Raw genomic sequence first — 26,796 nt, forward strand, 5'->3', positions numbered from 1 at the left:
CTGGAGCCCCTGACCCTCTCTGTGCCCTACTAAGGCTCACCCACACATTCCTCCTTTCCCATGGATACCTCCAGTCCTTCCTGCGACAGCCACTGGCAGAGGCTTCAAGCCATCAAGCCTCACAGAGCTGCCCGCCAGGAGGTGGGAGTGGGAAGGGGAGATACTGAGATCACGGCCTTAGTCGGAAGTTGTGACCTTGTTTCTAACACTGATCTTTGGACCCAAGGGGAGGGGAAGGATTAATAGTTAATCCCAGCAGGAGCCCAGCAGAGAGGAACTCTCAAAGCACATACCTTCTGTCACTTCCTACTAAAAAAGGAAGGAAATTATTACTAAGATATGAGCTCATCTCATGGCCCTGAACCATGTGATTTTACCTGGACTAACTCATTCTGAGCTTATGATAACCTTGTGATATGACGATTTTTGAGCCCATTTTTAGAGGAGGAAACTGGCTTAACATTTTGGGTCACTTGCCTGAAATTATACAGCTGGTAAATGACAGAGGGAGGTTTGCATCTCCTTCTTCTGTGTGTGACTTCTTCTTCCTTAGGTGCTGAAAAAGTGTTGAGCCTTCTTTCTGCCTCCAGGCTCACCCAAGCAGGTGTCAGGAAGTGCAGACATTCAGGGGCCCTGGCACTCAGCCCTGAGTATCACGTGCCAACCCCATCAGACTATTACCACGTGCATCAATCACACACCTTGTGGTGAAAGGGAGCTGAAAGCACTGATACAGAAAGACGTTTCTGACTCCTCCCTGACCTTCAGCCTGCTGGGGGAGAGACTGGAAGGCCAGCCATGCTAGGGGACAAGCTTCTGAGAAGCGAAGTTCCCCTCCCCATGACATACCCAGCCACCTTTCCTGTTGGGTGCGGTAGCACCCTGGGAGCTGGGTATCTAGATGATGGTGGAGGTATTAGCGATGTGGCCATCCGGCGACAGGCAGCAGAGAGGCCCGAATCTGAGAAGCTCTGCCCTCCGGATCAGATAACCTATCGCACTCCCAGAGGCCCCCTCCTCCTGAAAGGACTTTAGTCTTTGGAGCTGTCACCTGAGCTGAGCAGGACAAGAGCTCTGCTGGGCCGGCCACGCAGCGAAGGAAGGAGGAAACCCAGGCCAGGGCTGCCTGCTGCCCGCCGGAGACCCCACCATGGAGCCAGGCGCGGCCCGTCTGCGTCTGCAGAGGACAGAAGGGCTGGGAGGGGAGCGGGAGCGGCGACCCTGTGGAGACAGAGATGGGGAGTGGCGACCCTGTGGAGACAAAGATGGTGAGCCGCCCTTGGGGGGGTGCAGAAGGCACCAGCGGGGCAGGGCAGGGCGGGGCAGGGCGTGGTTGGGGGAGATGGCGCTGCGGAGAGGAGGCTCCAACTGCCTGATGGCCTAATGTCAATCCTTCCTGCGGTCCTGAAAGGCCAAGGAAGCCAGACCCTGGCCTCCACCCTGTGCCACCCATCTGGGAGATGGAACAGAAAAGAGCTATTCAGAGCTGCGGCCTGGCCTTATCTTTCTGACACTTTAACCCCAGAGGGTGAACAGAGTAGCTTCCCGTTCCCTGAGTGCCCTGTTTCCAGTAATGTCCCCAGGCCCCCTGCTTGCCTATGGCCTCCTCACCACTGGCAACAGCAACTTCCCCTTCTGGTAGCCCCACCCATGATACTAGATATTGGCTGGTTGGGGTGCAGGGCGACTGCTGAGCACACAGAAAGTGTTTCCTGAAAACCAGATGCCTCTGGGTCCGCAGAACCCCAACTCCTCCCTATTGACTGTGCCTTTGATACCTCCTCCCAGGAAACACTGAGACGCACAAAGCCCCGGACTTGGTGCAATGGACCCGACACGTGGAGGTGAGGGACGTCAGAGGTCAGAGGTCAAGCGGACAGATCCACAGTAGCAGGAAGGAGTGAGGCTTGGTGATAAAGATGATTTCTTTTTTTTTTTTTTTTAAGACAGAGTCTTGCTCTGTCGCCTAGGCTGGAGTGCATTGGCACAATCTCAGCTCACTGCAACCTCCGCCTCCCAGGTTCAAGCAAGTAGCTTGTGAGCGCCACCAGGTGTGGCTAATTTTTTATTTTTATTTTATATTTTTAGTAGAGATGGAGGTTTTACCATGTTGCCCGGGCTGGTCTTGAACTCCTGACTTCAAGTGATCCTCCCACCTTGGCCTCCCAAAGTGTTGGGATTACAAGTGTGACCCATGGCACCCAGCCTGAAGACTTGTTGTTTTTTTTGTTTTGTTTTGTTTTGTTTAAGGTAGTATCACTCTGTTGCCAGGCTGGAGTGCAGTGGCATGATCACTGCAATCTCTGCCTCCCGAGTTCAAGTGATTCTCCTGTCGCAGCCTCCCAAGTACCTGGGACTACAGGCGCATCCTACCACGCCTGGCTAATTTTTTGTAATTTTAGTAGAGACAGAGTTTCACCATGTTGGCCGGGATGGTCCCTATCTCCTGACCACATGATCTGCCTGCCTCGGCCTCCCAAAGGGCTGAGCCACTGCACCTAGCCAAAGACTTGTTCTTGAGTGCAAACATCAGGTTAGAATTAAGGGTTGGCCGGGCGCGGTGGCTCAAGCCTGTAATCCCAGCACTTTGGGAGGCCGAGGCGGGTGGATCACGAGGTCGAGAGATCGAGACCATCCTGGTCAACATGTGAAACCCCGTCTCTACTAAAAATACAAAAAAACTAGCTGGGCGTGGTGGCACGTGCCTGTAATCCCAGCTACTCAGGAGGCTGAGGCAGGAGAATTGCCTGAGCCCAGGAGGCGGAGGTTGCGGTGAGCCCAGATCGAGCCATTGCACTCCAGCCTGGGTAACAAGAGCGAAACTCCGTCTCAAAAAAAAAGAAAAAAGAAAAAAGAAAAAAAAAAGAATTAAGGGTTAAGGCCTGGTGCCATGGCCCGCACCTGTAATCCCAGCACTTTGGGAGGCTGAGACAGGTGGATCACGAAATCAAGAGATCGAGACCATCCTGGCCGACATGGTGGAACCCTGTCTCTTCTAAAAATACAAAAATTAGCTGGGCATTGTGGCGGGCGTCTGTGGTCCCAGCTACTTGGGAGGCTGAGGCAGGAGAACTGCTTGAACCTGGGAGGCAGAGGTTTCGGTGAGCCAAGGTCACGCCATTGCTCTCCAGCCTGAGCGACAGAGCAAGACTCTGTCTCAAAAACAAAAACAAAAACAAAAAAGAATGAGGGCTAAGATGGAGGGGTTTGAAGCACAAGTCCTGAGGGCAGGGACCAAAAGCCAGCCAGTAGATAGAGTTTTCCTGTTAGTGCAGCTGGAGGTCAGGAGTGAGGAGTGAAGATCAGAAGTGAGCAGGCTGGAAGTCGGACCCAGGGAGTGGAAGCCTTGTCCTGCTGTCACTCCCTGATCCTCACTGCCGCCCCGGGAAGCCAGAAGGAAATCGGCTCTGGACAGGAATCATGGCTTCATCTTTCACAGCACTTAGCACAGTGGGCTCCTTCCCCGCCAGCGAACCCATCATCATGGATCTCCCCACTGATGCCTGTCCTTCCCCCCACAGGCCCACCCCTGCTGACCCTCCATCCCTAGTTTTTTCTTTTAAAAAGCACTGTGCCTGGCATAGGTAGAAACTCAGGGGGTGTCTGTTGAATGAAAGGATGGCTGACTGGAGGGACAGTGGGCTCTGCCCTGGCTTTGTCCCGTAGGCTGTGAAGGCACAATTGCTGGAGCAAGTGCAGGGACAGCTGAAGGAGCTGCTGGATCAGGCCATGTGGGAGGCCATACAGTCCTACCCATCACAACACAGACCTCTGCCCCCTGCTCCCCCAGATTCCTTGAGCAGGTGAGTCTGGCAAACAGCTTCGTGGGCTCCTCTGTAGCAAGGATCATGAGCTATAAACATCACATTATGCGCCCTCACCAGCCTTGGCAGGACCACGACTCCAGCCTTCCCTCTTTGCCCTTTATCTTGTCTTCCCAACACTGGCTTCCACCTACTGGGCTGCACTCTGCCCTGGCCCTGACCTTCCACCCTCTAGCCCTGACCCTGACCTTCCCCTACCACTCCCCTTGGCTCCCAAGTACTGACCTTCTGCATGGTATTGCCCTCTGCCAACTGACTTCTTCCTGACCCTGAACAAACATCTCAATTCAGGACCCAGGAGCCATCCTTGGGAAAACAGAAAGTTTTCATCATCCGAAAGTCCCTGCTTGAGTAAGTCGGGGTGATGACAGGTAATGGGAGGAAAAGAAAGGGCTTGGGCTGGGGGTCAAGGTCACCTCATTTCTCATCCCTAGGCTCTAGGTGGTTTGTGGGGAGGACTTGGAAGGGGTTTCTAAGGTGTGGGTCCCCCATTTGCCCTGGGCATGGCTGTGGAAGAAAGGCCTTTAGCCGGAGGTTCTGGATCGCTAGTCCCCATGCCTCATGTGTAGTGTCAGCTAGTTCACCCAACCCTGAGGACCCTCCCACACTGACCTTCAGGCCCCTGTCCCTCCAGTGAGCTGATGGAGGTGCAGCATTTCCGCACCATCTACCACATGTTCATCGCCGGCCTGTGTGTCTTCATCATCAGCACCCTGGCCATCGACCTCATTGATGAGGGCAGGTAGGTCCCCCTCCCACCTGGGATAGGCACACCTATCTGATGAGACCCTCTGGGTCCTCAGTGCCCCACCTGCCCTTGGCACAAGAGGACACACCTTCCCCCTTTGATTATTGGCCATGGACCAACATTGCTGCCAACAACCTTCCCACCTGCAACTCTCTCTGGGACCTCTTCCTTCCTCAGCCTTGGTTGGCCCTTGGCTAATTTTTGTATTTTTAGTAGAGACGAGGTTTTAATACATTGGCCAAGCTGGTCTCGAACTCCTGACCTCAGGTGATTGGCCTGCCTAGGACCTCCCAAAGTGCTGACATCACAGGTGCAAGCCACTGTACCTGGCCATAGTTTCTGAAACATAATTTTTCTCTCTGCAGTTTTCTATTTTTATTAAAAAACCACTCATGGTAGGACTGGTTTGCTTTATTATACTTGGCTTAATTATTTGTATACAGTGCAGCAAGAATAACTAGTTTTCATATAGGCCTTTTAAATTGGCTTTGATGCAACTTTGTTCCACAGAAGGAATCTGAGATAAGACTTTTTAAAGCCAAGCCCAGCCATGGACTTGTACCAATAAATACTTATGAGTTGGGTGAACTCCTCTCCGCTTGAGGTTCCAAGATAACTTGGGGTTCCTGGCCTGTCAGAAAATGACATTCTTTACCTACCACAGAGCAGAAACCCTGTGCAGGGACTGTGTATACAAAATATGAGGCCAGTTTCCAAGGGTTTTATTGGCTTCATAAGTCAAGTTTGATTCCTTAAAGGAGAACACACACACACAAAAGAGAACACACCATTCCAGTCAAAGCCTTGGCAAAATAGCTAGCTTTTCCAATTGTGTCCTGTTACAAAAGAAAACAGATTCTTATTGCACTTAGGCAAATAACTGTATTATAAATAGTTTCCAAGTTCTGGAGAAATCAGGTAGAGAGAAACAAATATGCTCCAAATTTTGTTCATAGGAGTATACTTTAATTAATTGTTACAAGCTGTTAATAGCTCAAAAGAAAAGTTTCCTTGACTCTGAAAAGCAAAACAAAGGATTAGCAACATTTTAAGCAAAAAGTCAAAAAGATCACTTCAGTGTCCTATTAGTTCAGTTCATGCAGTTAATTCCTGTCCTGATTGATATTAATGAATATTTTAGCTCTTAAAGAGTACTGAACATTTTTCCTCTATTCCTCTATTCTGATAATTTCTAAAGTTATCAGAAGCCTGCATTCAAGAGCACTGGTTAGAGCTTTATAGCTAATTATAAAACCACCTTCTAAAGAGGACCAAAACAAGACAACAATTGTTTATGGACAAGAAAAAGTTTTAGGGTAGCCATAAAGACCCAATTGACAAGGAAATCTGTTACCTCTGTGGCACACAACAATTTAACATAACAATGGCCAGGTGCCATGGCTCATACCTGTAATCCCAACACTTTGGGAGGTTGAGGCAGGTGGATCACGAGGTCAGTAGTTTGAGACCAGCCTGGCCAATATGATGAAACTCCATCTCTACTAAAAATAGAAAAATTAGCCAGGTGTGGTGGCACATGCCTGTAGTCCCAACTACTTGGGAGGTTGAGGCAGAAGAATTGCTGGAACCCGGGAGGAAGAGGTTGCAGTAAGCTGAGATCTCATCGCTGCACTTCAGCCTGGGGAACAGAGCAAGACTCTGTCTCAAAAAAAAAATATGTGTGTGTGTGTGTATATATATATATATACACACACACACATATGTATATATAATTATTATTGATAGCGTACACCAAGATATACCAGAATTATTATAGGAGTCTTTCATAACTTTGTAACACATACCAATAACATATTTATACAAATATAGCCCAAAGAAAACCAAACTTCATTTTATATTTGACAATGCTTCCTGTATGATTTTTGATACCAAAATGAGCCAAATTTCGCCTTTACATTAGTGTACTATTAATGTTAAACCCAATTATTTATTTATTTATTTATTTTATTTTTTGAGGCAGAGTCTCACTCTGTCACCCAGGCTGGAGTGCAGTGGTGCAATCTTGGCTCACTGCAACCTCTGCATCCTGGATTCAAGTGATTCTTTTGCCTCAGCCTCCCAAGTAGCTGGAATTACAGACACGTGCCACCACACTCAGCTAATTTTTTTGTGTGTATTCTTAGTAGAGATGGGGTTTCACCATGTTGGCCAGGCTCATCTCAGACTCCTGACCTCAAGTAATCCACTCACCTTGGCATTCCAAGTGCTGGGAGTACAGGCATGAGCCACTGTGCCTGGCCTTAAACCTAATTCTTTTTTTTTTTTTTTTTTTTTTGAGACGGAGTTTCGCTCTTGTTACCCAGGCTGGAGTGCAATGGCGCGATTTCGGCTCACTGCAACCTCCGCCTCCTGGGTTCAAGCAATTCTCCTGCCTCAGCCTCCGGAGTAGCTGGGATTACAGGCACGTGCCACCATGCCCAGCTAATTTTTTGTATTTTTAATAGAGACGGGGTTTCACCATGTTGACCAGGATGGTCTCGATCTCTCAACCTCGTGATCCACCCGCCTCGGCCTCCCAAAGTGCTGGGATTACAGGCTTGAGCCACCGCGCCCGGCCGACATGCTTACCCAATTTTAATGTTTGATCATAAGGTAAGATTTTTATAGACTTTTTATAACCCTTTACAATTTTTGCTAAAGAGCAGATTAGTGCTCTAAGGGAAACCCGTTGTGCTTTTATTTTAATGCTCAATTTACAGAAAAAACTGGATGATACCCCTTTAACTTTAGCCAATATGTTTAAACACAGTATTTCCTTTACAAGCAACCTTCCACAACTTGCTTCAACATTCGTCTTTGTCTTATCCAACTTAAAACAATCCTTAAATCTCTTAATCTAGGCAAAATCCACATGATCATGCCTCCTAACAATCTTTTTACCGAAAGTCTATTTTACTTTCCTAATATACCTTGCATATAAATTGTTTCTTCAATAGTGTTAAATACATATTACACTGTTAACTCTTAGCAAAACTTTACTTTTGGTGAAAACCTTGGTAAGTCTGGGATTTTAATTATGTACTAGGTGTGGAGCCTACAACCTAGAGAGAAGTGCAGATAGGGTCTGACTTATTCCAGCGTCTAACACTATGTGTCCTAGGCAACCTGCACAGCTAAGAGTCATAAAGCATTTAGGAGGCCTAATCGCCTTTAAGTTGCACAACATTTCTTGTATAAATTCCCTTTCATAAATTCATTCATGACTTACACAGACAATCTCTGACATACCTTGACTAGAATCTAACGCTCCAAAATAAATTGAACAATTTTTAAGTCAAAGAAGCAGGTTTTATGACCTAGAGCATTTAGCAAACCTAATATTTGACCTGCATATTTTAGACCAAATATTTACATTTTTGAAGATATTTTTATTTTACCACTAATCTTTAAAACTCTATTTTTATAACTTTCTTTATGTCTCTCTTACTTCCTGTGGTTTTTTTTTTTTACCTTGTTTTATATATAACCTTTACATAAGCTTTGAATTAGACAAAAATTAGTCACCCTTTACAAAGGACACAACTTTTAGAAAGAATGTTTTCCTACGATATATTTTAATTGGAAAATATCCAAATAATGAAATATCTGTTGTTTAATTTAACTTTAGATTTTAAATTATGACAAGTTTCTTTATGAGTATTTATCCCATTACATTTATCTAATTATTTATTTTAATCATTTACCATCTTCCTTCTAACCTCCAAGCTATTCTTGTTCATTAACTTAATTTATAGTGTAGCTTTAAAACAGAGATGGTAACAGTTCTTTCCCAGAACAAACTTCCTTCATGTCTGTGGACTAGACTGCCTAAAGCCACAAGAGTGGAAGTTGTGTATTTTACTAAATAATTCAAGATGTGGCTATCTTCATTAAACCAATATTAATGTTTCACTTATTAAAAATTACACAAGCAAAGATTATCCTGTTTGGGGCTGAGTTACAGTTTTGCAGCCTCTTTGCCAAATTTTGACACCTTATACTATTTGGCAGAGATAAGTATGAAATTGCTCAATCAATAAATGCAAACAAAAATGTATGCTGGCAACTCTTAAGACATTTCTAATATTACTTTACCAGTAATTTTTAAAGCTTGCCTCATGTATTGAAGATTTTATTTAAGTCACATAAACTTGAAAAAGCATTCGACTAGTCTTTCCTTTTTTCTGTTAAAGTATTTAAACACTTTTATTTTTCTTTGAGCCAATTAATTAGAACTCTTTTATATATTTTCAGTAGCAAAACATGCTGTACACAAGACATAAATACACAGATGTATTAGGTATGCCAATAGAAGAACATTTTATAGATTCGTAAGATCTCCTTTTTCCTTTCTTTTAACTGGATCTTTGTGTTCTGGGCAGAGCTCACACTGAATCCTGGGTTTTCAAAAAGGAAGAATTATTTTGAAGGTAGACCATGTGAGGCTTTTACAGTGCATTTAAAAATTATTTTCTCCCTGGCCAGGCACAGTGGCTCGTGACTGTAAACCCAGCACTTTGGGAGGCCAAGGCAGGTAGATCACGCAGTCAGGAGTTCGAGACCAGCCTGGCCAACATGATGAAACCCTGTCTCCACTAAAAATACAAAAATTAGCAGGGTGTGGTGGCACACACCTATAGTCCCAGCTACTCAGGAGGCTGAGGCAGCAGAATTGCTTGAACCGAGGAGGCAGAGGTTGTAGTGAGCCAAGACCATGCCATTGCACTCCAGCCTGGGTGACAGAGTGAGACTCTGTCTCAAAAAACAAAATTTTTTTTCTGAAACAAAGACATTTCTAAGTGTCTAAATTACACTTTTTCTTAAAAACTCCAGAGTAGCTTCTGTTGCAATAGCAATTAATCAAGAAAACAGAATTTAGTCAATTGAGAAGAAAAAAACTTTTACTCGAAAAGACAAGGTCCTATTTTTTTGAGACAGAGTTTTGCTCTTGTTACCCAGGCTGGAGTGCAATGGCGCGATCTCGGCTTACCGCAACCTCCGCCTCCTGGGTTCAGGCAATTCTCCTGCCTCAGCCTCCTGAGTAGCTGGGATTACAGGCAGGTGCCACCATGCCCAGCTAATTTTTTGTATTTTTAGTAGAGACGGGGTTTCACCATGTTGACCAGGATGGTCTCGATCTCTTGACTTCGTGATCCACCCGCCTCGGCCTCCCAAAGTGCTGGGATTACAGGCTTGAGCCACTGCGCCCGGCCCATGAAGCCCTTTTAAATACAATCATGCACACATACATATACACATCTTGGATGTTAGCTTTTAATTAAGCTGATTCTCAACCACTGAGCTTCTAAAAACTATTTTTCTTTCCCGGTGGCCTCTTAGCAGGAGTGGACCCAATACCTCCCATTTTCTTTTTCTTTTGTTTTTGAGATGGAATCTTGCTCTGTTGACCAGGCTGGAGTGCAGTGGTATGATCTTGGCTCACTGCACCTTCTGCCTCCTGGGTTCAAGCGATACTCCTGCCTCTCAGCCTCCCGAGTAGCTGGGACTACAGGTGTGCGCCACCATGCACTGCTAATTTTTGTATTTTAACTTTTTTTTTTTTTTTTTTTTGAGACGGAGTTTCGCTCTTGTTACCCAGGCTGGAGTGCAATGGCGCGATCTCGGCTCACTGCAACCTACGCCTCCTGGGTTCAGGCAATTCTCCTGCCTCAGCCTCCTGAGTAGCTCGGATTACAGGCATGTGCCACCATGCCCAGCTACTTTTTTATATTTTTAGTAGAGACGGGGTTTCACCATGTTGACCAGGATGGTCTCGATCTCTTGACCTTGTGATCCACCCGCCTCTGCCTCCCAAAGTGCTGGGATTACAGGCTTGAGCCACCGCGCCCAGCCTAATTTTTGTATTTTTAGTAGAGATGAGGTTTCACCATGTTGGCCAGACTGGTCTCAAACTCCTTACCTCGTGATCCACGTGCCTCAGGCTCCCAAAATGCTGGGATTACAGGCGTGAGCCACCGCGCCCACCGAATACCTCCCCTTTTCAAGTTTACATGCTATCAAAGGGAAAAAGACAGACACACAAGTAAGTGGAGACAAATTTTGAACCACACAAAGGGGAGTGCACTCAGGCAAAACAGACTCAAAACCAACTCAAAACCTGATCTCAATGAAAATGCAAAGCGGGAGGATGCAAAGCGTGGCATCGTCCCGGTCTCTTCTGGCTGGCTTGCCAAATTTTGTTCCTGGATCAAACTGAGGGTTGGGGTTGCTATTTCTTGTGGCCCAACAATGAGATGCAGATGAACAGGGGAGAAAGAGAGTTTTTATTTCTATAAGCGGTTACAGGGAGAAGGCCTGGAAGTTATCACCAGACCAACTCAAAATTACAAAGTTTTCCAGAGCTGATATACCTTCTAAGCTATATGTCTATATGTAAGTGTGCATTCATCTAAAAATGCAAGTGATTAACCCCTGTTAATCTATAACTAAGGTCTGAGTCTTGAAGACCTGCTTCTGGAGCCTCAGTAAGTTTACTTAATCTAAATGGGTCCAGGTCCCAGGGTGATTACCCTTATCTTATCTCCTGCTAAATCATGGAGGTCTGCGGAGTTTCTTCAGACCCCCAATACAACTTGTTTAACGATGCTTTGAGGTTCAGGAAAGGCCTAGGCAAAACTCTTGGTGGGCTTTTGTTACATCCCAGCCTTTGTATAAGAGCACTGACTTGTAATATGTAGCTTAACCGCTCGGTCAGTACTGAAAGAGTCGTTACAGAGGCCTGTGTTAGTGAGACCTGCCCTGCTACACCCCTCGCCCTAAGTCAGGCTTGAGAAGCAGCAAAAAAGAACAGGACCAAGGATCCACAGGTTCAGCAACAGCATCGCTTTTGGTAAAATTTTTGTTGTTAGTAAGACGAGTATTAAAAAGATAAAAATACCCCTAGGCTTATGTAAGAAAAAAATTTTCAAAACTTAAAAATGATACAATTTTAGTAGAAAGCTCAAATACATGTTTTCTTGTAAAAGGAGTCCTTCTTGACCACCCACCTCAATGCCACACTACTCTCAGAAGATGTTTTTAAACAGTTTCTGGCCGGGCGCGGTGGCTCAAGCCTGTAATCCCAGCACTTTGGGAGGCCAAGGCAGGTAGATCACTTGAGGTAACAATTTGAGACCAACCTGCCCAATATGGTGAAACCCTGTCTCTACTAAAAAATAAAAATGGTCGGGCACGGTGGCTCAAGCCTGTAAACCCAGCACTTTGGGAGGCCGAGGCGGGTGGATCACGAGGTCAAGAGATCGAGACCAGCCTGGTCAACATGGTGAAACCCCGTCTCTACTAAAAATACAAAAAATTAGCTGGGCATGGTGGCACGTGCCTGTAATTCCAGCTACTCAGGAGGCTGAGGCAGGAGAATTGCCTGACCCCAGGAGGCGGAGGTTGCGGTGAGCCGAGATCGCGCCATTGCACTCCAGCCTGGGTAACAAGAGCGAAACTCTGCCTCAAAAAAAAAAAAAAAAAAAAAAAGTTTCTGAGTTTCCCTGCAGAGCATTTTTTTATGCATTGACATTCAGTACCAAAGATATGTACATTGTGGAGATTTTACATAAGGAAGAAACTGTACCTATTATTTTGCAATTCGCTTTTACTCCTTAACAACCTATTTTAGGGATCGTTTCATTTCAGTCCATTGGTTTGAAGGACTGCAGAGGATGGAGGTGCAGATTTCTTCACTGAGTCCTTTACTAATGGACACTTAGGCCATTTTCAGCTTTTTCCCTTAACAAACCATACATTCTTAACCGAGGCTAACAAAACACCAAAAAACCGGCATCCTATTAGCTCCAAAGGAACAAAACAAAGGAACGTCAGAATAGTTACCTCACATCCTAACACGCATTGCATATAGAGTACTGAGCCCTTAGCAACACCATGAAATCAGAGAGGGCTCTCAAGGTCATTTAGAATCAAACTCATACCACGACTTAGTCTCCGGGGGCAGCGCCCTGTACCACAGAGGTGCCATCTGCAACACCTCCAGAGATGGGGAGCTCACAATTTGATCAAGATACCTCAGTTCATCTTCCAGGAGCTCGGGCTGAAGAGAAAGGGGACAGGAACGGGCTTCACTTGTCTACTTTGTCTCTCCTTCCCCACTCCAAGGCTGCTGCTGGAGTTTGACCTACTGATCTTCAGCTTCGGACAGCTGCCGGTGGCGCTGGTGACCTGGGTGCCCATGTTTCTGTCCACCCTGCTGGTGCCGTACCAGGCCCTGCGGCTGTGGGCCAGGCCGGGGGCTGGGGGCACCTGGGTGCTGGGGGCGGGCCTGGGCTGCGCGCTGCTGGCTGTCCACGCCGTGGTCCTCTGCGCGCTGCCGGTCCACGTGGCTGTGGAGCATCAGCTCCCGCCGGCCTCCCGCTGTGTCCTGGTCTTTGAGCAGGTGAGGGCTGAACCATGCTGGGTAACCGGAGGGAATGGGCGGGCGGGGCCATCTCAGCGGAGGGGGAGCGCCCCAACGAGGGGGCGGCGCCCATGAGAGGGAGGGCACTGGAGAGGGCACTGGCAGGGGTGGAGTCCGTTAGGAAGGATTTGGGGCACCTGCAGGCTGGAAGGCAAACAGTGTGACACCGCCATCATAGGAGGTTGGCAGGGGGAAGACTCCGCTCTGGCCTCTCATCCCAGCAGCCTTAACTCATCCCAGCATGTGGTCGGCTATACAGCCATTCAACAGAGAAAGAGTATGGGCTCTGACCAGACAGATCTTACACTCTGCCTGCCTCGCAGAGGTAACCCGGAGCACAGAGAGGTTAAGCGATTTGCTTAAAGCCACACAGCAACTTGGCCTCCCTTCTACTCTGCCACAGGTTAGGTTCCTGATGAAAAGCTACTCCTTCCTGAGAGAGGCTGTGCCTGGGACCCTTCGTTCCAGAGGAGGTGAGGCCTTCATCTTGCTCAGCTGTGAACTCAGTCCTCTTGGCTGATTGAATGAAGCCAACAGGTGCAGGATCCTGATAAAAGCCCTGCCTTCCTAAGCCCGGGTTGCCCACCAGGCACAGCGCTGGCCCCCAGCTGGCATTCTCAGCTCCTGCCTCTGACAGACAGCACCTCTGTTACCCAGGACTTCTGGCACTTTCCTATTTCCTATTTTCAGCCCCAGCCTGTCATCCAGGCTTTGTTGTTCCATTTATAGAGCACAGACAGAGTACATTCAGTATCATTCTTAAGGGCCCTAGACTTTTTGGAATGACAAGTTGGCACTGGGCCCAAATTAAAGTCACCAGCTGCATTAGACCTTAACAAGAGAGTTGGGCTGGGCACTGTGACTCACACCTGTAATCCCAGCACTTTGGGATGCCGAGACGGGAGGATCGTTTAAGCACAGGAGTTCAAGACCAGCCTGAGCAACAGTGAGATGGGCTCTCACTTCAGAAAACGTTTTTAAATTAGCCAGGTGTGGTGGCTTATGCCTGTGGTCCCAGCTGTGTGGAAGGCTGAGGTAGGAAGATTACTTGAGTCTGAGAGGTTGAGGCTGCAGTGAGCCATGACTGTCCCTGCACTCCAGCCTGGGCAATGGATTGAGAACCCATCTCAAAACAAAACAAAAAAAAGTGAGAGACATGCAACTTTTTCTTTCACTTGAACACACTTGAAGACCATTTCAAGGTTATTAACTGGCCTAATTTCAATTTTTTTTTTTTTTTTTTGAGATGGAGTCTTGCTCTGTCTCCCAGGCTGGAGTGCCCTGACACGATCTTGGCTCACTGCAACCTCTACCTCCTGGGTTCAAGCAATTCTCCTGCTTCAGCCTCCCAAGAAGCCGGGATTGCAAGGTGTTCATCACCATGCCCAGCTAATTTTTTTGTATGTTTAGTAGAGACGGGATTTCACCATGTTGGCCAGGCTGGTCTCCAACTCCTGAGCTCCAGTGATCCACCCACCTCGGCCTCCCAAAATGTTACGATTACAGGCATGAGCCACCATGCTGGGCCAATTTTTTTTTTTTTTTAAGAGACAGGATCTTGCTATGTTGCCCAGGCTGGTCTTGAACTTCTAGGCTTAAGCAATCCTCCTGCCTTGGCCTCCCAAAATGTTGGGATTACAGGACTGAGCCATTAAGCCTGGCCCCTATTTCCAATCTCGTGTCTCAGAGTATAGGAAGGCCGGAGGAGGGCAGGAGAGAGGGGAGAATGGCTGGTCAGTGGAGTGGTCAGAACACACAGAATTCATCAGTTAAGTTTGCTCTCTCATTTGGGTGTGTTTCATGATGCCTTAAGACAATTACAATAGTAACATTAAAAATCACTGATCATAGATCACTATAACACATAGAAGAAGAAGAAGAAAGTTTGAAATATTTCAGGAATTGCCAAAATGTGGCACAGAGACATGAAGTGAGCCCTTGCCATTGGAAAAAGGCGCTGATAGACTTGTCCCCGGCAGGGTCGTCACGAACTTCCAATTTGTGAAAAAGGCAATACCCAGGAAGTGCAGTGAAACAAGATGTGCCTGTATTAGGAGGTCTAGACAGCAGGGGAAGGAGAATGGGTTGTGGAACGTGTGCGTACCAAATGCAGCTCTGGCCACAGCAGGCCCTGCACTGGAAAATAGGGCACCTGAAATGAAAACAGAAGAGACGGAGTTAAAGAGCCAGTTCCGCTTCTGCCCTGCTTAGCTCCCCCAGCATCCGGGTCCTACATCCAGCTCCTTGCCTGTCCCCCACCCCTACCCTATCCATTTCTCCGCTCATCAGTCCCGCCACCCTTCCCCAGCAGCCCCCTCACCTCTGCCCTCTGCCCTTCCCCTTACTAATCCACCCCTCTCATCCCTCCCCAGGTGAGGGGATCCAGGCCGCCAGTTTCTCCAGCTACCTCTACTTCCTCTTCTGCCCAACTCTCCTCTACAGGGAGACTTACCCCAGGTAAGACCCTGCACCCCTTCCCCACACGCCCAAGCCCATCAGGAACCCCACCCTTCTACTCTCCCCTCCCTGAGGTCCTCAGTATTGCCTCAGGCACTGGCCGCTTTCTCGGGAAGCATCTCCTAATAAAGATGGGAAATACGTGCCTGGCAGATTACCCTGTCTCCTTGCCCAGCCTGTGATGACGCTAGGGCAGGCGTCCCCAGACTTTTTACACAGGGGGCCAGCTCACTGTCCTTCAGACCGTTGGAGGGCCGCCACATACTGTGCTCCTCTCACTGACCACCAATGAAAGAGGTGCCCCTTCCTGAAGTGCGGCAGGGGGCTGGATAAATGGCCTCAGGGGGGCCGGACGCCTGCGATAGGGTGAAAGTGGTAAACCACTTTCCTGGTTTACCCAGGGCTGTCCTGAGTTGAGTACTGAAAATCCTACCCATCCTACACACCTTTGTTGATGTCCATGCTTAAAATCCACTTGTCATCTCTGTTATGGAAAGTTCAAAGTATCCTAGACCCCACCACCCTAGATAATCCTCCCAGGCCTGAGCAAAAGTCAGGGAACTGCGGAGAGAGGGCCCCACTCTGCGCCCAGGCTGAGCAGAGGACAACATGAAAGAATGAGAAACCTATTGTCCCCATTGCTGCTGCAGGACGCCCTACGTCAGGTGGAATTATGTGGCCAAGAACTTTGCCCAGGTGAGGAGATGGGGTAGAAGGGTGGACCTGTGACTCATGGTGGCAGAGAGGGAACATTTCTGGGAGGCCTGGAGAGGCAGTAGAAGGGTGGTGCCAAGGGAAGAGAAGGCCAGCGCTGCACCAGAGGCCCAATGCCACCGGCAGCTGCCAGCATCCCTCTCCAGTTACGTGTCCCCACGCCCCCTCTAGGCCCTGGGCTGTGTGCTCTATGCCTGCTTCATCCTGGGCCGCCTCTGTGTTCCTGTCTTTGCCAACATGAGCCGAGAGCCCTTCAGCACCCGTGCCCTGGTGCTCTCTATCCTGCATGCCACGTTGCCAGGTGAGCCAACTAAGGCAGGGCTGGTGCAGGCTGTGCCCCGGGGAAGGCTTATCAGGGAAGGACTTGTAGTTACCTTCCCTCTGTGTCAACACGTTCTCCTTCTGAGTATCCCCTCATGTCTGTCCCCTCCTATCAGGGCGCATTGCCATGGTCTCAGTTCAGACCATCCCCTCCCCCTCTGCACCAGCCTCCTAACCCATATCCCTGGCACCCAGATCTTTCCTCTCCCATCTATCCCTGACACTGCTGTGCAGGCGAACTTTCCTACTACAACTAATCATTCCCTACCCAGCTTCAAAAACTCTGAGGATTAAGCCAATGCTGGCACTTTCAGATCAGATTTGAACCCTTGGCGTGGCATCCGAGGCCCCTTTGAATGCAGCCCCAGCTTACCTTCTCATCCTGCCACAGCCCCTGAAAGACATGTATTTATGTGCCTCCAGGCCTTTGCTCATCACTGGCCCCTCAGCTTGAATGCCCTTCCCCCATTTTCAGCCGTGGAATCTAGTTTCTTCTTGGAGGCCCCTGGCTGAGATGCCTCCTCGTCTGGGAAGCCTTCCTTTTACAGCCATCAATTGCCATGATGGCTAATTGAGAAACTACCCATTTCTCTGCACTCCCAAACACATCACTGCCACCATACTTAGCTCCCATTACATTTGCCTTGGAAATGTGGTTGGGCATGTCTTTCTGTCTCTGTCTCTGCGTGTGTGTCTCACTTCAGTCACTCTGTGACCTCCCAATGGACAGGGACTTTGAGATTTATATTTATCCCCAACATCTGGCACAAAGTAGATGCCAAGTAAACGTACATGAACAAATGGGTGAATAAATGAATGTATGAAGACAGTGGCTCACACCTGTAATCCCAACACTTTGGGAGGCCGAAGGAGGAGGACTGCTTGAGGCCAGGAGTTCGAGACTAGACTGGACAATATAGTGACATCTCATCTCTACAAAAATATTTTAAAATAAAAATTAGCTGGGAGTGGTGGCTCACGTCGGTAGTTGCAGCTACTTGGGAGGCTAAGGTGGGAGGATCGCTTGAGTCCAGGAGTTTGAGGCTTCAGTGAGTGCATCATCCCACTGCACTCTAGCCTGTCTCGAAAAAAAGGAATTGCGTAAATTCATGAATTACCAATAAATGAGTGTTGGGGCCCTGGTTTCTGGGCAGGGACTCCTCAGAGCCCGGATCAGGGCTGCCTGAGGGTCCAGGCGGGCCAGTCTGACCTGCAGTCCCTTGTCCCCATCCACCAGGCATCTTCATGCTGCTACTCATCTTCTTTGCCTTCCTCCATTGCTGGCTCAACGCCTTTGCCGAGATGCTACGATTTGGAGACAGGATGTTCTACCGGGTGAGGCCTGGATCTAGGCCCGCTGGAAGCTGGAGGCGGGGAGCGCTGGGGAGGGATCTGGGGAAGACGGCGGTCAGGAACGAGTGTCACTTCAGCCACACTGTTCACCTCCCATAATAAGCGGTCCTCTAGATGTGGTTATAATGCCACCCCTCCACCTCCTGACAAGCCAGAGCTAACTGCTTTCGTGTGCATGGTACTACAGAATCTTCTTCTCCTGAGAGAGGGCGTAGGAGGGAGGACGGGGCCTCCACGTCCTGAGGAGGGAGCTGAGAGGGTGTCTGCTGTCCCTATTCTGCCAGGAGCCAGCCCTTCTGGAACACTGGGGTCGGTTGCAGGCAGAGGGAGCAGTGGGGAGGAGCCGGAACCCAGATGCTGGCTTACCTCTTTTTCCCCACTCTGACCCCACCTTCTCCAGGACTGGTGGAACTCAACGTCCTTCTCCAACTACTACCGCACTTGGAACGTGGTGGTCCATGACTGGCTGTACAGCTACGTGTATCAGGATGGGCTGCGGGTATGGCCCTGCAGACCCCTTCAGCTCCCAGTTAATGGCGGCTCTCCTTCCCTCCAGCTACCATGTGGAGTCTACGCCACTTAACCTTTTCTAGGCCTAAGAGCCCTTTTGATTTCATCTGCCCTCATTTTACCCAACCCAGTGGGTAGAAAGTCCTTGCAATCTTAATTTTCTTCCACCTTTATCCTAATTCCACCCTCTCCATAGGGCGTTGCTCCCCACCTTAGCCTTCTAAGGAACATAGCAATTTTCCAGCTACCAAGGGTGTGCACATATATTTAATCAGCACAGTAACCCTGAGAAGCAAGTATTATTATATCCTCGTTTTATTTTTTTTTCCTCTTTTTTTTTTTTTTTTTTTGTTGTGAAAAAATATACATGACAGGCTGAGTGCAGTGGCTCACGCCCATAATCCCAACACCCCGGAAGGCCAAGGCAGGGGGACCATCCGAGCCCAGGACTTCAAGACCAGCATGAGCAACATAGGAAGATCCCGTTTCAAAAAATTTTTTTAATTAGCCAGGCAAGGTGGACCACAGCTGCAGTCCCAGCAACTCAGGGGACTGAGGCTGGAGTGCAATGGCATGATCTCGGCTCACCGCAACCTCCGCCTCCTGGGTTCAGGCAATTCTCCTGCCTCAGCCTCCTGAGAAGCTGCGATTACAGGCACGTGCCACCATGCCCAGCTGATTTTTTGTATTTTTAGTAGAGACGGGGTTTCACCGTGTTGACCGGGATGGTCTTGATCTCTTGACCTTGTGATCCGCCCGCCTCGGCCTCCCAAAGTGCTGGGATTACAGGCGTGAGCCACTGCGTCTGGCCATATCCTCATTTTAAAATGGCAGCAAAGACCCGATGGGATAGTAGCATGCTCTTAAATAAGATTGACGTCACCCCTTCCGACCTCAGATCCCATATTCTTTCCAGCACACCACACTCCCCCTGGCTTCCTTAAGGTGGGGGCTCTTTGTGGAGCTCAGGAAGACTCACCCGTCACTCCTTCCCTCACCCTGCCAGCTCCTTGGTGGCCGGGCCCGACGGGTAGCCATGCTGGGTGTGTTCCTGGTCTCCGCAGTGGCCCATGAGTATATCTTCTGCTTCGTCCTGGGGTTCTTCTACCCCGTCATGCTGATACTATTCCTTGTCTTTGGCGGTGAGCTGGCCTCTGTGCCACTGGAGGGGAGCCATCCAGAGGGAGGCCTGGGTCCTGCTCCTGGAGATCCCAGTCTGATGGTGGGAGGCCTTGCCCCCAGGACTGAAGGCGAGGCTGCTGGGCCTGAGAGGTGGAGTGCGGAGGGACTTGGAAAGCAGGGAGGGAGGCAGCATTGGGAGGAGCCAAGGCGTATCCTGGGGCATGCGGGAAGAGGTTTCTGGTTGGAGAACATTTGAGAAAGAGGAGGACACTGGCTCAGCGTGAGATTCACGATATTGAAGGGCAAACTGAAGAATCCTGGTTTTACATGGGCAACTTGAGACCTCCATGAATTTCTGCACCTGGGTTTAAGATCTTCTCCAATGGGGCCTTCCTGTTCCATCTCTTCCCAATACCCTGAGATAGGAGGGAAGCCAGAAAGACAAGGCACAGATATCTGGAGCTGGAGTGAAAACCTTTCCTCCTGTACTAGGAATGTTGAACTTCATGATGCACGACCAGCGCACCGGCCCGGCGTGGAACGTGCTGGTATGGACCTTGCTGTTTCTGGGCCAAGGAATCCAGGTCAGCCTGTACTGCCAGGAGTGGTATGCACGGCGGCACTGCCCCTTAACCCAGGTAAGAGACCACAGCCCTCACCTAGCTTTCCATCCATGAGGACACACAGCCCAACAGCCAGCCCCTCCTTGTTCCCCAATCCAGCAGCCACGGTCAGGCACCAGGGCCTGGCTTGCGGGTGATGGACTCTCACGTCTTGGATGCACAGGGTGGGTCACCAGCAATGATCTCATTGATAACTTATTCTTCTCTGGCTCAGACAACCTTCTGGGGGCTGGTGACACCTCGATCTTGGTCCTGCCACATCTAGAGATCAGGGCACCCTTACTGCCCAGGTGACACCACCAAGTTCTCTGCCTGCAAAGCCTGGGACCAGGACTCTTCTCTGAATTCCCCAACTTGGCTCTGAGTCAAGGCGACCTGCACACAAGACCCCACCAGGGAATTGCAAGGGCTGAGATCTGCAGACCTGTAGGTAGCTGAGCACAGACCTCAGCATAGGGGTAAGAGGGGTGACTCTTCAGGCCCTATCCCCGTGGACTGGGTACAGCAGACCCTCCCACCCCATGACTCTCTTGAGGAGACTTGGAGGACTGTACGGATTCGATGAATGTGAAAGAACTCAGAGGAACTGGGGCCACCAAGGTTTGAAAAGGGTTTGGTTCTTGACTTTGTATTTCTTCCAACAGCAATAAACTCCGTCTCCCTTTTTATCCATTCATTCATTCATCATTTGTTGAAGGCTCGCTTGGATTTTTGTAGAGTTGTGTCTGCAGTGGCAAGACTTTGTGGTAGAATGGGTGAGAGTCTTGGAGGCCCCCGTCTTACCTTCTCTATGCCACCCCCATCTCCCAGAAACCTGACCTCTACCCCCTCTTCCACCTCTCCTCCAGCTCACACTGACTTTTCTAGCCCCTTTAATCCTTCTGCTCCTGGCAGTGCCTAGCACATTTTGAGAGGACAAAACATATCCTTCTTTCCTTTAGCAGACCCAGGAGAAGAATGTCTTGTACCGACCTGAAGCAAAGCTTTTAATTTCCTGCAGTTTCCACAGCTATTAAAGAGACATTAAAATTGGGAGTGTCCTGACTGAAGGAGACAGAAGGTCAAATTCTTCTATTCAAAACTGTTTCAGAAACCAGACTGAGGCTAGGTGCGGTGGCTCACGCTTGTAATCCCAGCAGTATGGGAGGCCAAAGGGGGCGAACCATGAGGTCAGGAGATCAAGACCATCCTGGCTAACATGATAAAATCTCATCTCTATTAAAAATACAAAAAATTAGCCCGGCATGGTGGCACGAGCCTGCAATCCCAGCTATTTGGGAGGCTGAGGCAGGAGAATCGCTTGAACCCAGGAGGTGGAGGTTACAGTGAGCTGAGATAGCACCACTGCACTCCAGCCTGGGCAACAGGTGAGACTCTGTCTCAAAAAAAAGAAAAAGAAAAAGAGCCGGGCGCGGTGGCTCAAGCCTGTAATCCCAGCACTTTGGGAGGCCGAGGCGGGTGGATCACGAGGTCGAGAGATCGAGACCATCCTGGTCAACATGGTGAAACCCTGTCTCTACTAAAGATACAAAAAATTAGCTGGGCATGGTGGTGCGTGCCTGTAATCCCAACTACTCAGTAGGCTGAGGCAGGAGAATTGCTTGAACCCAGGAGGCGGAGGTTGCGGTGAGCCGAGATCGCGCCATTGCACTCCAGCCTGGGTAACAAGAGCGAAACTCCGTCTCAAAAAAAAAAAAAAGAAAGAAAGAAAGAAAAGAAAAAGGAAAAATAGAAACCAGACTGAGTGGTCTGCCCTCCCCACACCAATTCCTTGCCTGATCTGGTTCTGGGGAGCTGTCTGTGTAAGAAAAGGCGGAAACATTAGCCTTGGGGGGCTGAGAACCGAAAAACCCAGGGTTCTAAGAAAGAGAGATGGGGTATTTCTTTTCTTTTCTTTTTTTAACATTTCAACAGTATATATGACATCTTTTTATGTCAATAAATATAGATCTATTTTGTCACTTTTATTTATTTTCATTTTTTAAATTAAATTATATTAAAATAAATAATGATGGGGTGTTGCTATGTTGACCAGAATGGTCTCAAACTCCTGGTGCCAAGCAATCCTGCCATCTCGGCCTCTCAAAGTGTTGGGATTACAGTTGTCAGCTACTGCACCTGGCCTTGTCATTTTTTTTTTTTTTTTTTTTGAGACGGAGTTTCGCTCTTGTTACCCAGGCTGGAGAGCAATGGCGCGATCTCGGCTCACCGCAACCTCCGCCTCCTGGGTTCAGGCAATTCTCCTGCCTCAGCCTCCTGAGTAGCTGGGATTACACACACGAGCCACCATGCCCAGCTAATTTTTTGTATTTTTAGTAGAGACGGGGTTTCACCATGTTGACCAGGATGGTCTCGATCTCTCGACCTCGTGATCCACCCGCCTCGGCCTCCCAAAGTGCTGGGATTACAGGCTTGAGCCACCACGCCCGGCCAGCCTTGTCATTTTTAATAGTATCACATTGTGTGTGTGAGTGTGTGTGTGTGTGTGTATGTATGTATGTGTGTGTGTATGTGTGTGTGTGTATGTGTGTGTATGTGTGTATGTGTGTGTGTGTATGTGTGTGTGTGTGTATGTGTGTATGTGTGTGTGTGTGTGTGTGTGTACTATAATTTAACTAATTACATATATTTCAATCGTTTCCAGTATTTTGCTCTTATAAACAACTCAGGGTACCTTCACCGACAAGAAGGACATCCTAATGTAGATATACATCTTTGTGCACCTTCCTAAGGGAATTTTCTAGATACAGAATTACTGAGACATTAGATGGGCTTACTTCAAATGTACACACTGCCAAACTTCCCTCTTACATGAATTTATATTATATGATATTGCCCATTTCCCCACCTCCCTGACAATGCTGGGTTTTGTCTAATTTTTAATTTTTGGCAGTCTGATAAGCAGAAAATTATATCTATTTTTTTATTTTGCCTTGCATTATTATCATTACTTTAAAAAGTTAAGTATATTTTCCTGTGTGCACTTACCATTTTAATTTAATATTTTATTATTTTTAAAAGGTTCATTTATTTATATCTATTTATTTATTTGTTTAAGACAGGGTCTTGCTCTGTCACCCAGGCTAAACTACAATCGTGCAATTTTGACTCACTGCAGCCTCTACCTCCTGGGCTCAAGCAATCTTCCCACCTCAGCCTCCCAGGTAGCTGGGACTACAGGCAAGTGACCCACACCTGGCTAACTTTACATCTATCTAGCTAGCTAGCTATTTATTTTTGAGACGAAGTCTCACACGGTTACCCAGGCTGGAGTGTAGTAGCATGGTCTCGGCTCACGGCAACCTCTGCCTCCCAGGTTCTCCTGCCTCAGCCCCCCACGTAGCTGGGTGTTCAGGTACCCGCCACCATGCCCAGCTAATTTTTGTATTTTTAATAGAAGTGGGGCTTCACCATGTTGGCCGGGCTGGTCTCAAATTCCTGACCTCAAGTGATCAGCCCACCTTGGCCTCCCAAAGCGCTGGGATTACAGGGTGAGCCACCGCTCCCAGCCTTGTCGCATATTCTTTATTTGCTGGTTTGTTTCAGGATCCAAATAAACTCTATCCCTTGGAAGTGGTTTCATTTCTTTTCATCTATGGATTCCTATCCCATCTCCTATTTTAACTTTCTTTTTATATACGATAAAACGTAAAGATCTTAACTGTTTAAGTCAATTAGGTTCGTATATACCCATGTAATCATCTCATCAAAACATGACAGAACATTACCACATCCCCAGAAAGTTCTCTCATGCCCTTTTCTAGTCAACTACCCAATCAAAGACACTCACTTTCTAATCTACCCTCATGTATTAGCTTTACCTGTTTTACAACTTTGTATGAATAGAAATCTACAGCATTTACTCCTCTATGAAAGGCTTGTTTCACTGTTAACATTTTAAAGATTAATCCATGTCTTGCATATGTCAATTGTTTGTACCTTCTTATGGCTCAGCACTATTCCATTTATGAACATATTACAATCTGTTTCTTCCCCTTTTGATGGGCATTTGGGATGTTTCTAGTTTGGAGTTATTATGAATAAGGCTGCAATAAAGATTCAGGTGGATACTTGAGAAGAATGCATACTCCGTTCTCTTGGGCAGAGTATTCTTAAATATGAATTAGGTCAAGTTGTTTGATAAAATTGTTCAATATTCTTTTCTTTTTTTTTTTTTTTTTTTTTTTTTTTTTTTTTTTGAGACGGAGTTTCGCTCTCGTTACCCAGGCTGGAGTGCAATGGCACGATCTCGGCTCACCGCAACCTCCGCCTCCTGGGTTCAGGCAATTCTCCTGCCTCAGCCTCCTGAGTAGCTGGGATTACAGGCACGCGCCACCATGCCCAGCTAATTTTTTGTATTTGTAGTAGAGACGGGGTTTCACTATGTTGACCGGGATGGTCTCGATCTCTTGACCTCGTGATCCACCCGTCTTGGCCTCCCAAAGTGCTGGGATTACAGGCTTGAGCCACCGCGCCCGGCTCTTTTTTTTTTTTTAAGAGAAACTTTATTTATTTATTTATTTATTTATTTATTTATTTATGAGACGGAGTTTCGCTCTTGTTACCCAGGCTGGAGTGCAATGGCGCGATCCTGGCTCACCGCAACCTCCGCCTCCTGGGTTCAGGCAATTCTCCTGCCTCAGCCTCCCGAGTAGCTGGGATTACAGGCACGTGCCACCACGCCCAGCTAATTTTTTATATTTTTAGTAGAGACGGGGTTTCACCATGTTAGCCAGAATGGTCTCGATCTCTCGACCTCGTGATCCACCCGCCTCGGCCTCCCAAAGTGCTGGGATTACAGGCTTGAGCCACCGCGCCCGGCAGTTTTTATATTTTTTTAAATTTGTTTTTTTTTGTTTTTGTTTTTGTAAGGATTGGGTTTTGCCATGTTGCCAGGCTGGTCTTGAACTCCTGGGCTTAAGTGATTTACCCACCTCAGCCTCCCAAAGTGCTGGGATTACAGGCGTGAGCCACCATGCCTGGCCCATTCTGGATATTTCACATAAATGAAATCAGGCATCAGTGGTGGGGATGGCTGTAGGCCGGGGTTGCTGACTGCCAAGCTAGGAGGAGGCCCAGTGCCCAGAATCTCGGTGGGTGCTGCCCAAGCACAGCCTGTGCCACGCTCCTCTCCACCACCTCCTCAGAGCAGTCTGACCATCTGCACGAGATGTGCCTCCACCTCCGTGAGGACCTACAAGTAGGACACTAGTGGCTGCGGGGCATGGAAGTTGATCTGAGATTTTGATGAAAAGCAACAGGAAGCAAATGAAATGCCGGCACAGATGGAGGAGGAACTACATTATGGACCCCTATGTTTCTGTAACCCCATCATGTCTAAGCTTCAAGATTATCAGAAGGACCTTGCCCAGCTCCATCCGGAGGTAGGAAGTACACCTTTAACAGTCATGCCTGAGGGCTGAGGAGACGTGAAAGATGGTACATGGGCTGTAGAGAATGAGCATATGAATAGGCTATAATCTCAAAGGGCAATGCTTCTCCAAGGCACCAAAAGCCTGAGCCGGGCCATCTAAGAGACTGACCAGATTGGCTCAGAAATCACAGGAGAGCTGAGAAAACAGCAGGACCAGTGAGAACATACCAAGGGTACACTGGGAAACACAAGTGAAAACGTGTGCAAAAGTCAAAAGATCCTCCCATCAAGGTCCAGAAAAAGGACAACCAATAAGCTTCTGCTTTCCATCGACATCCCACTGGAGCTGGCCATCCTGGGAGGCCGGGTTTGCTTTGCATTCTTTTTTTTTTTTTTTTTTTGAAACCGTAAAATCCCTCAAGAACTTTATTATACAGGTGATCTTTGATCATCAGGATGCGCTTATCGGTAGGATTTCTGGTAGCGAGCACGGGCACCAGGGCCTCCAAACTTTTTGGATTCACAGCGCCGGGGATCAGCTACCAGCAGGGTACGGTCATACTGGATGAGGATGTCTTTGATCTCCTTCTTGGAAGCCTCATCCACATATTTCTGGTAATAGGCCACCAGGGCTTTGGAGATGGACTGACGGATAGCATAAATCTGGGCCACGTGACCACCACCCTTCACACGGACCCGGATAACCACACCAGCAAATCGCTCCTTGCCAAGAAGCAGAACTGGCTCCAGCAGCTTGTATTGGAGGGTACGCGGCTCGATCATCTCCAGGGGCCGCCCGTTCACCTTGATGAGGCCATTGCCACGTTTGCAGTGCGCAACAGCTGTAGCTGTCTTCTTGCGTCCGAAGACCTGCACGGACTGCAGCGGACCCTTGGACGGCATGGCTGTGAACGTGGACTAAAGAAGCTCACCGCGCGACGCCGCAACCGGAAAAGGCTGCTTTGCATTCTTTTGCAAGCATGGGACTTGCATTAGGAAAGGGCTGTGGACCAGAACTCTGACCTTGGGAATGCGTGGTGTTAGGGATGCGGAGGGAATGAGCAGGTTGCTGCTGTGGTCTCACAGTTCAAGGACGCACTGTGTGGCGACTGTGGGAGAAAGGAGGGCAGATGGACAGCCACTTAAATGAGAAGCGGCAGCAACAAGACCAGTATGATATACCAAGGTAATAAAGCTGTTTATGATTTCTTTAAAAATAAATAAACCTGGCCAACATAGCAAGACCTCATCTCTACTAAAAATGAGAAAAAAAAAAAAAAAAAAAAAAGCCAGGTTTGTGGCCACACCTGTAGTCCCAGCCAAGCAAT

General features: G+C 48.2%; 2 protein-coding genes and 1 pseudogene across 2 annotated transcripts; 2 read left to right on the forward strand and 1 right to left on the reverse strand.

The window, feature by feature from the left end:
- Positions 1 to 38: 38 nt before the first annotated feature.
- SOAT2 (sterol O-acyltransferase 2) lies at positions 39 to 20,781 on the forward strand. The gene is made up of 15 exons (XM_003939211.4): positions 39 to 1,268; positions 1,789 to 1,844; positions 3,667 to 3,803; positions 4,116 to 4,175; positions 4,459 to 4,566; positions 12,697 to 12,973; positions 13,398 to 13,467; positions 15,367 to 15,451; positions 16,102 to 16,147; positions 16,337 to 16,466; positions 17,724 to 17,821; positions 18,240 to 18,338; positions 19,356 to 19,491; positions 19,964 to 20,109; positions 20,309 to 20,781. The coding sequence occupies exons 1-15, from the start codon at positions 1,151 to 1,153 to the stop codon at positions 20,357 to 20,359; spliced, it is 1,617 nt and encodes a 538-aa protein (XP_003939260.1). The 5' UTR covers positions 39 to 1,150; the 3' UTR covers positions 20,360 to 20,781.
- On the forward strand, positions 20,616 to 25,871 carry LOC104653080 (vesicle transport through interaction with t-SNAREs homolog 1B pseudogene; annotated as a pseudogene).
- On the reverse strand, positions 25,837 to 26,444 carry LOC101053476 (small ribosomal subunit protein uS9-like). The gene has a single exon (XM_039472143.2). It carries the CDS (start codon positions 26,369 to 26,371, stop codon positions 25,931 to 25,933), a length of 441 nt encoding a protein of 146 aa, XP_039328077.2. The 5' UTR covers positions 26,372 to 26,444; the 3' UTR covers positions 25,837 to 25,930.
- Positions 26,445 to 26,796: the final 352 nt, after the last annotated feature.

This window comes from Saimiri boliviensis, chromosome 7 (genome assembly GCF_048565385.1).
Source record: "Saimiri boliviensis isolate mSaiBol1 chromosome 7, mSaiBol1.pri, whole genome shotgun sequence".
Taxonomy (NCBI): domain Eukaryota; kingdom Metazoa; phylum Chordata; class Mammalia; order Primates; family Cebidae; genus Saimiri; species Saimiri boliviensis.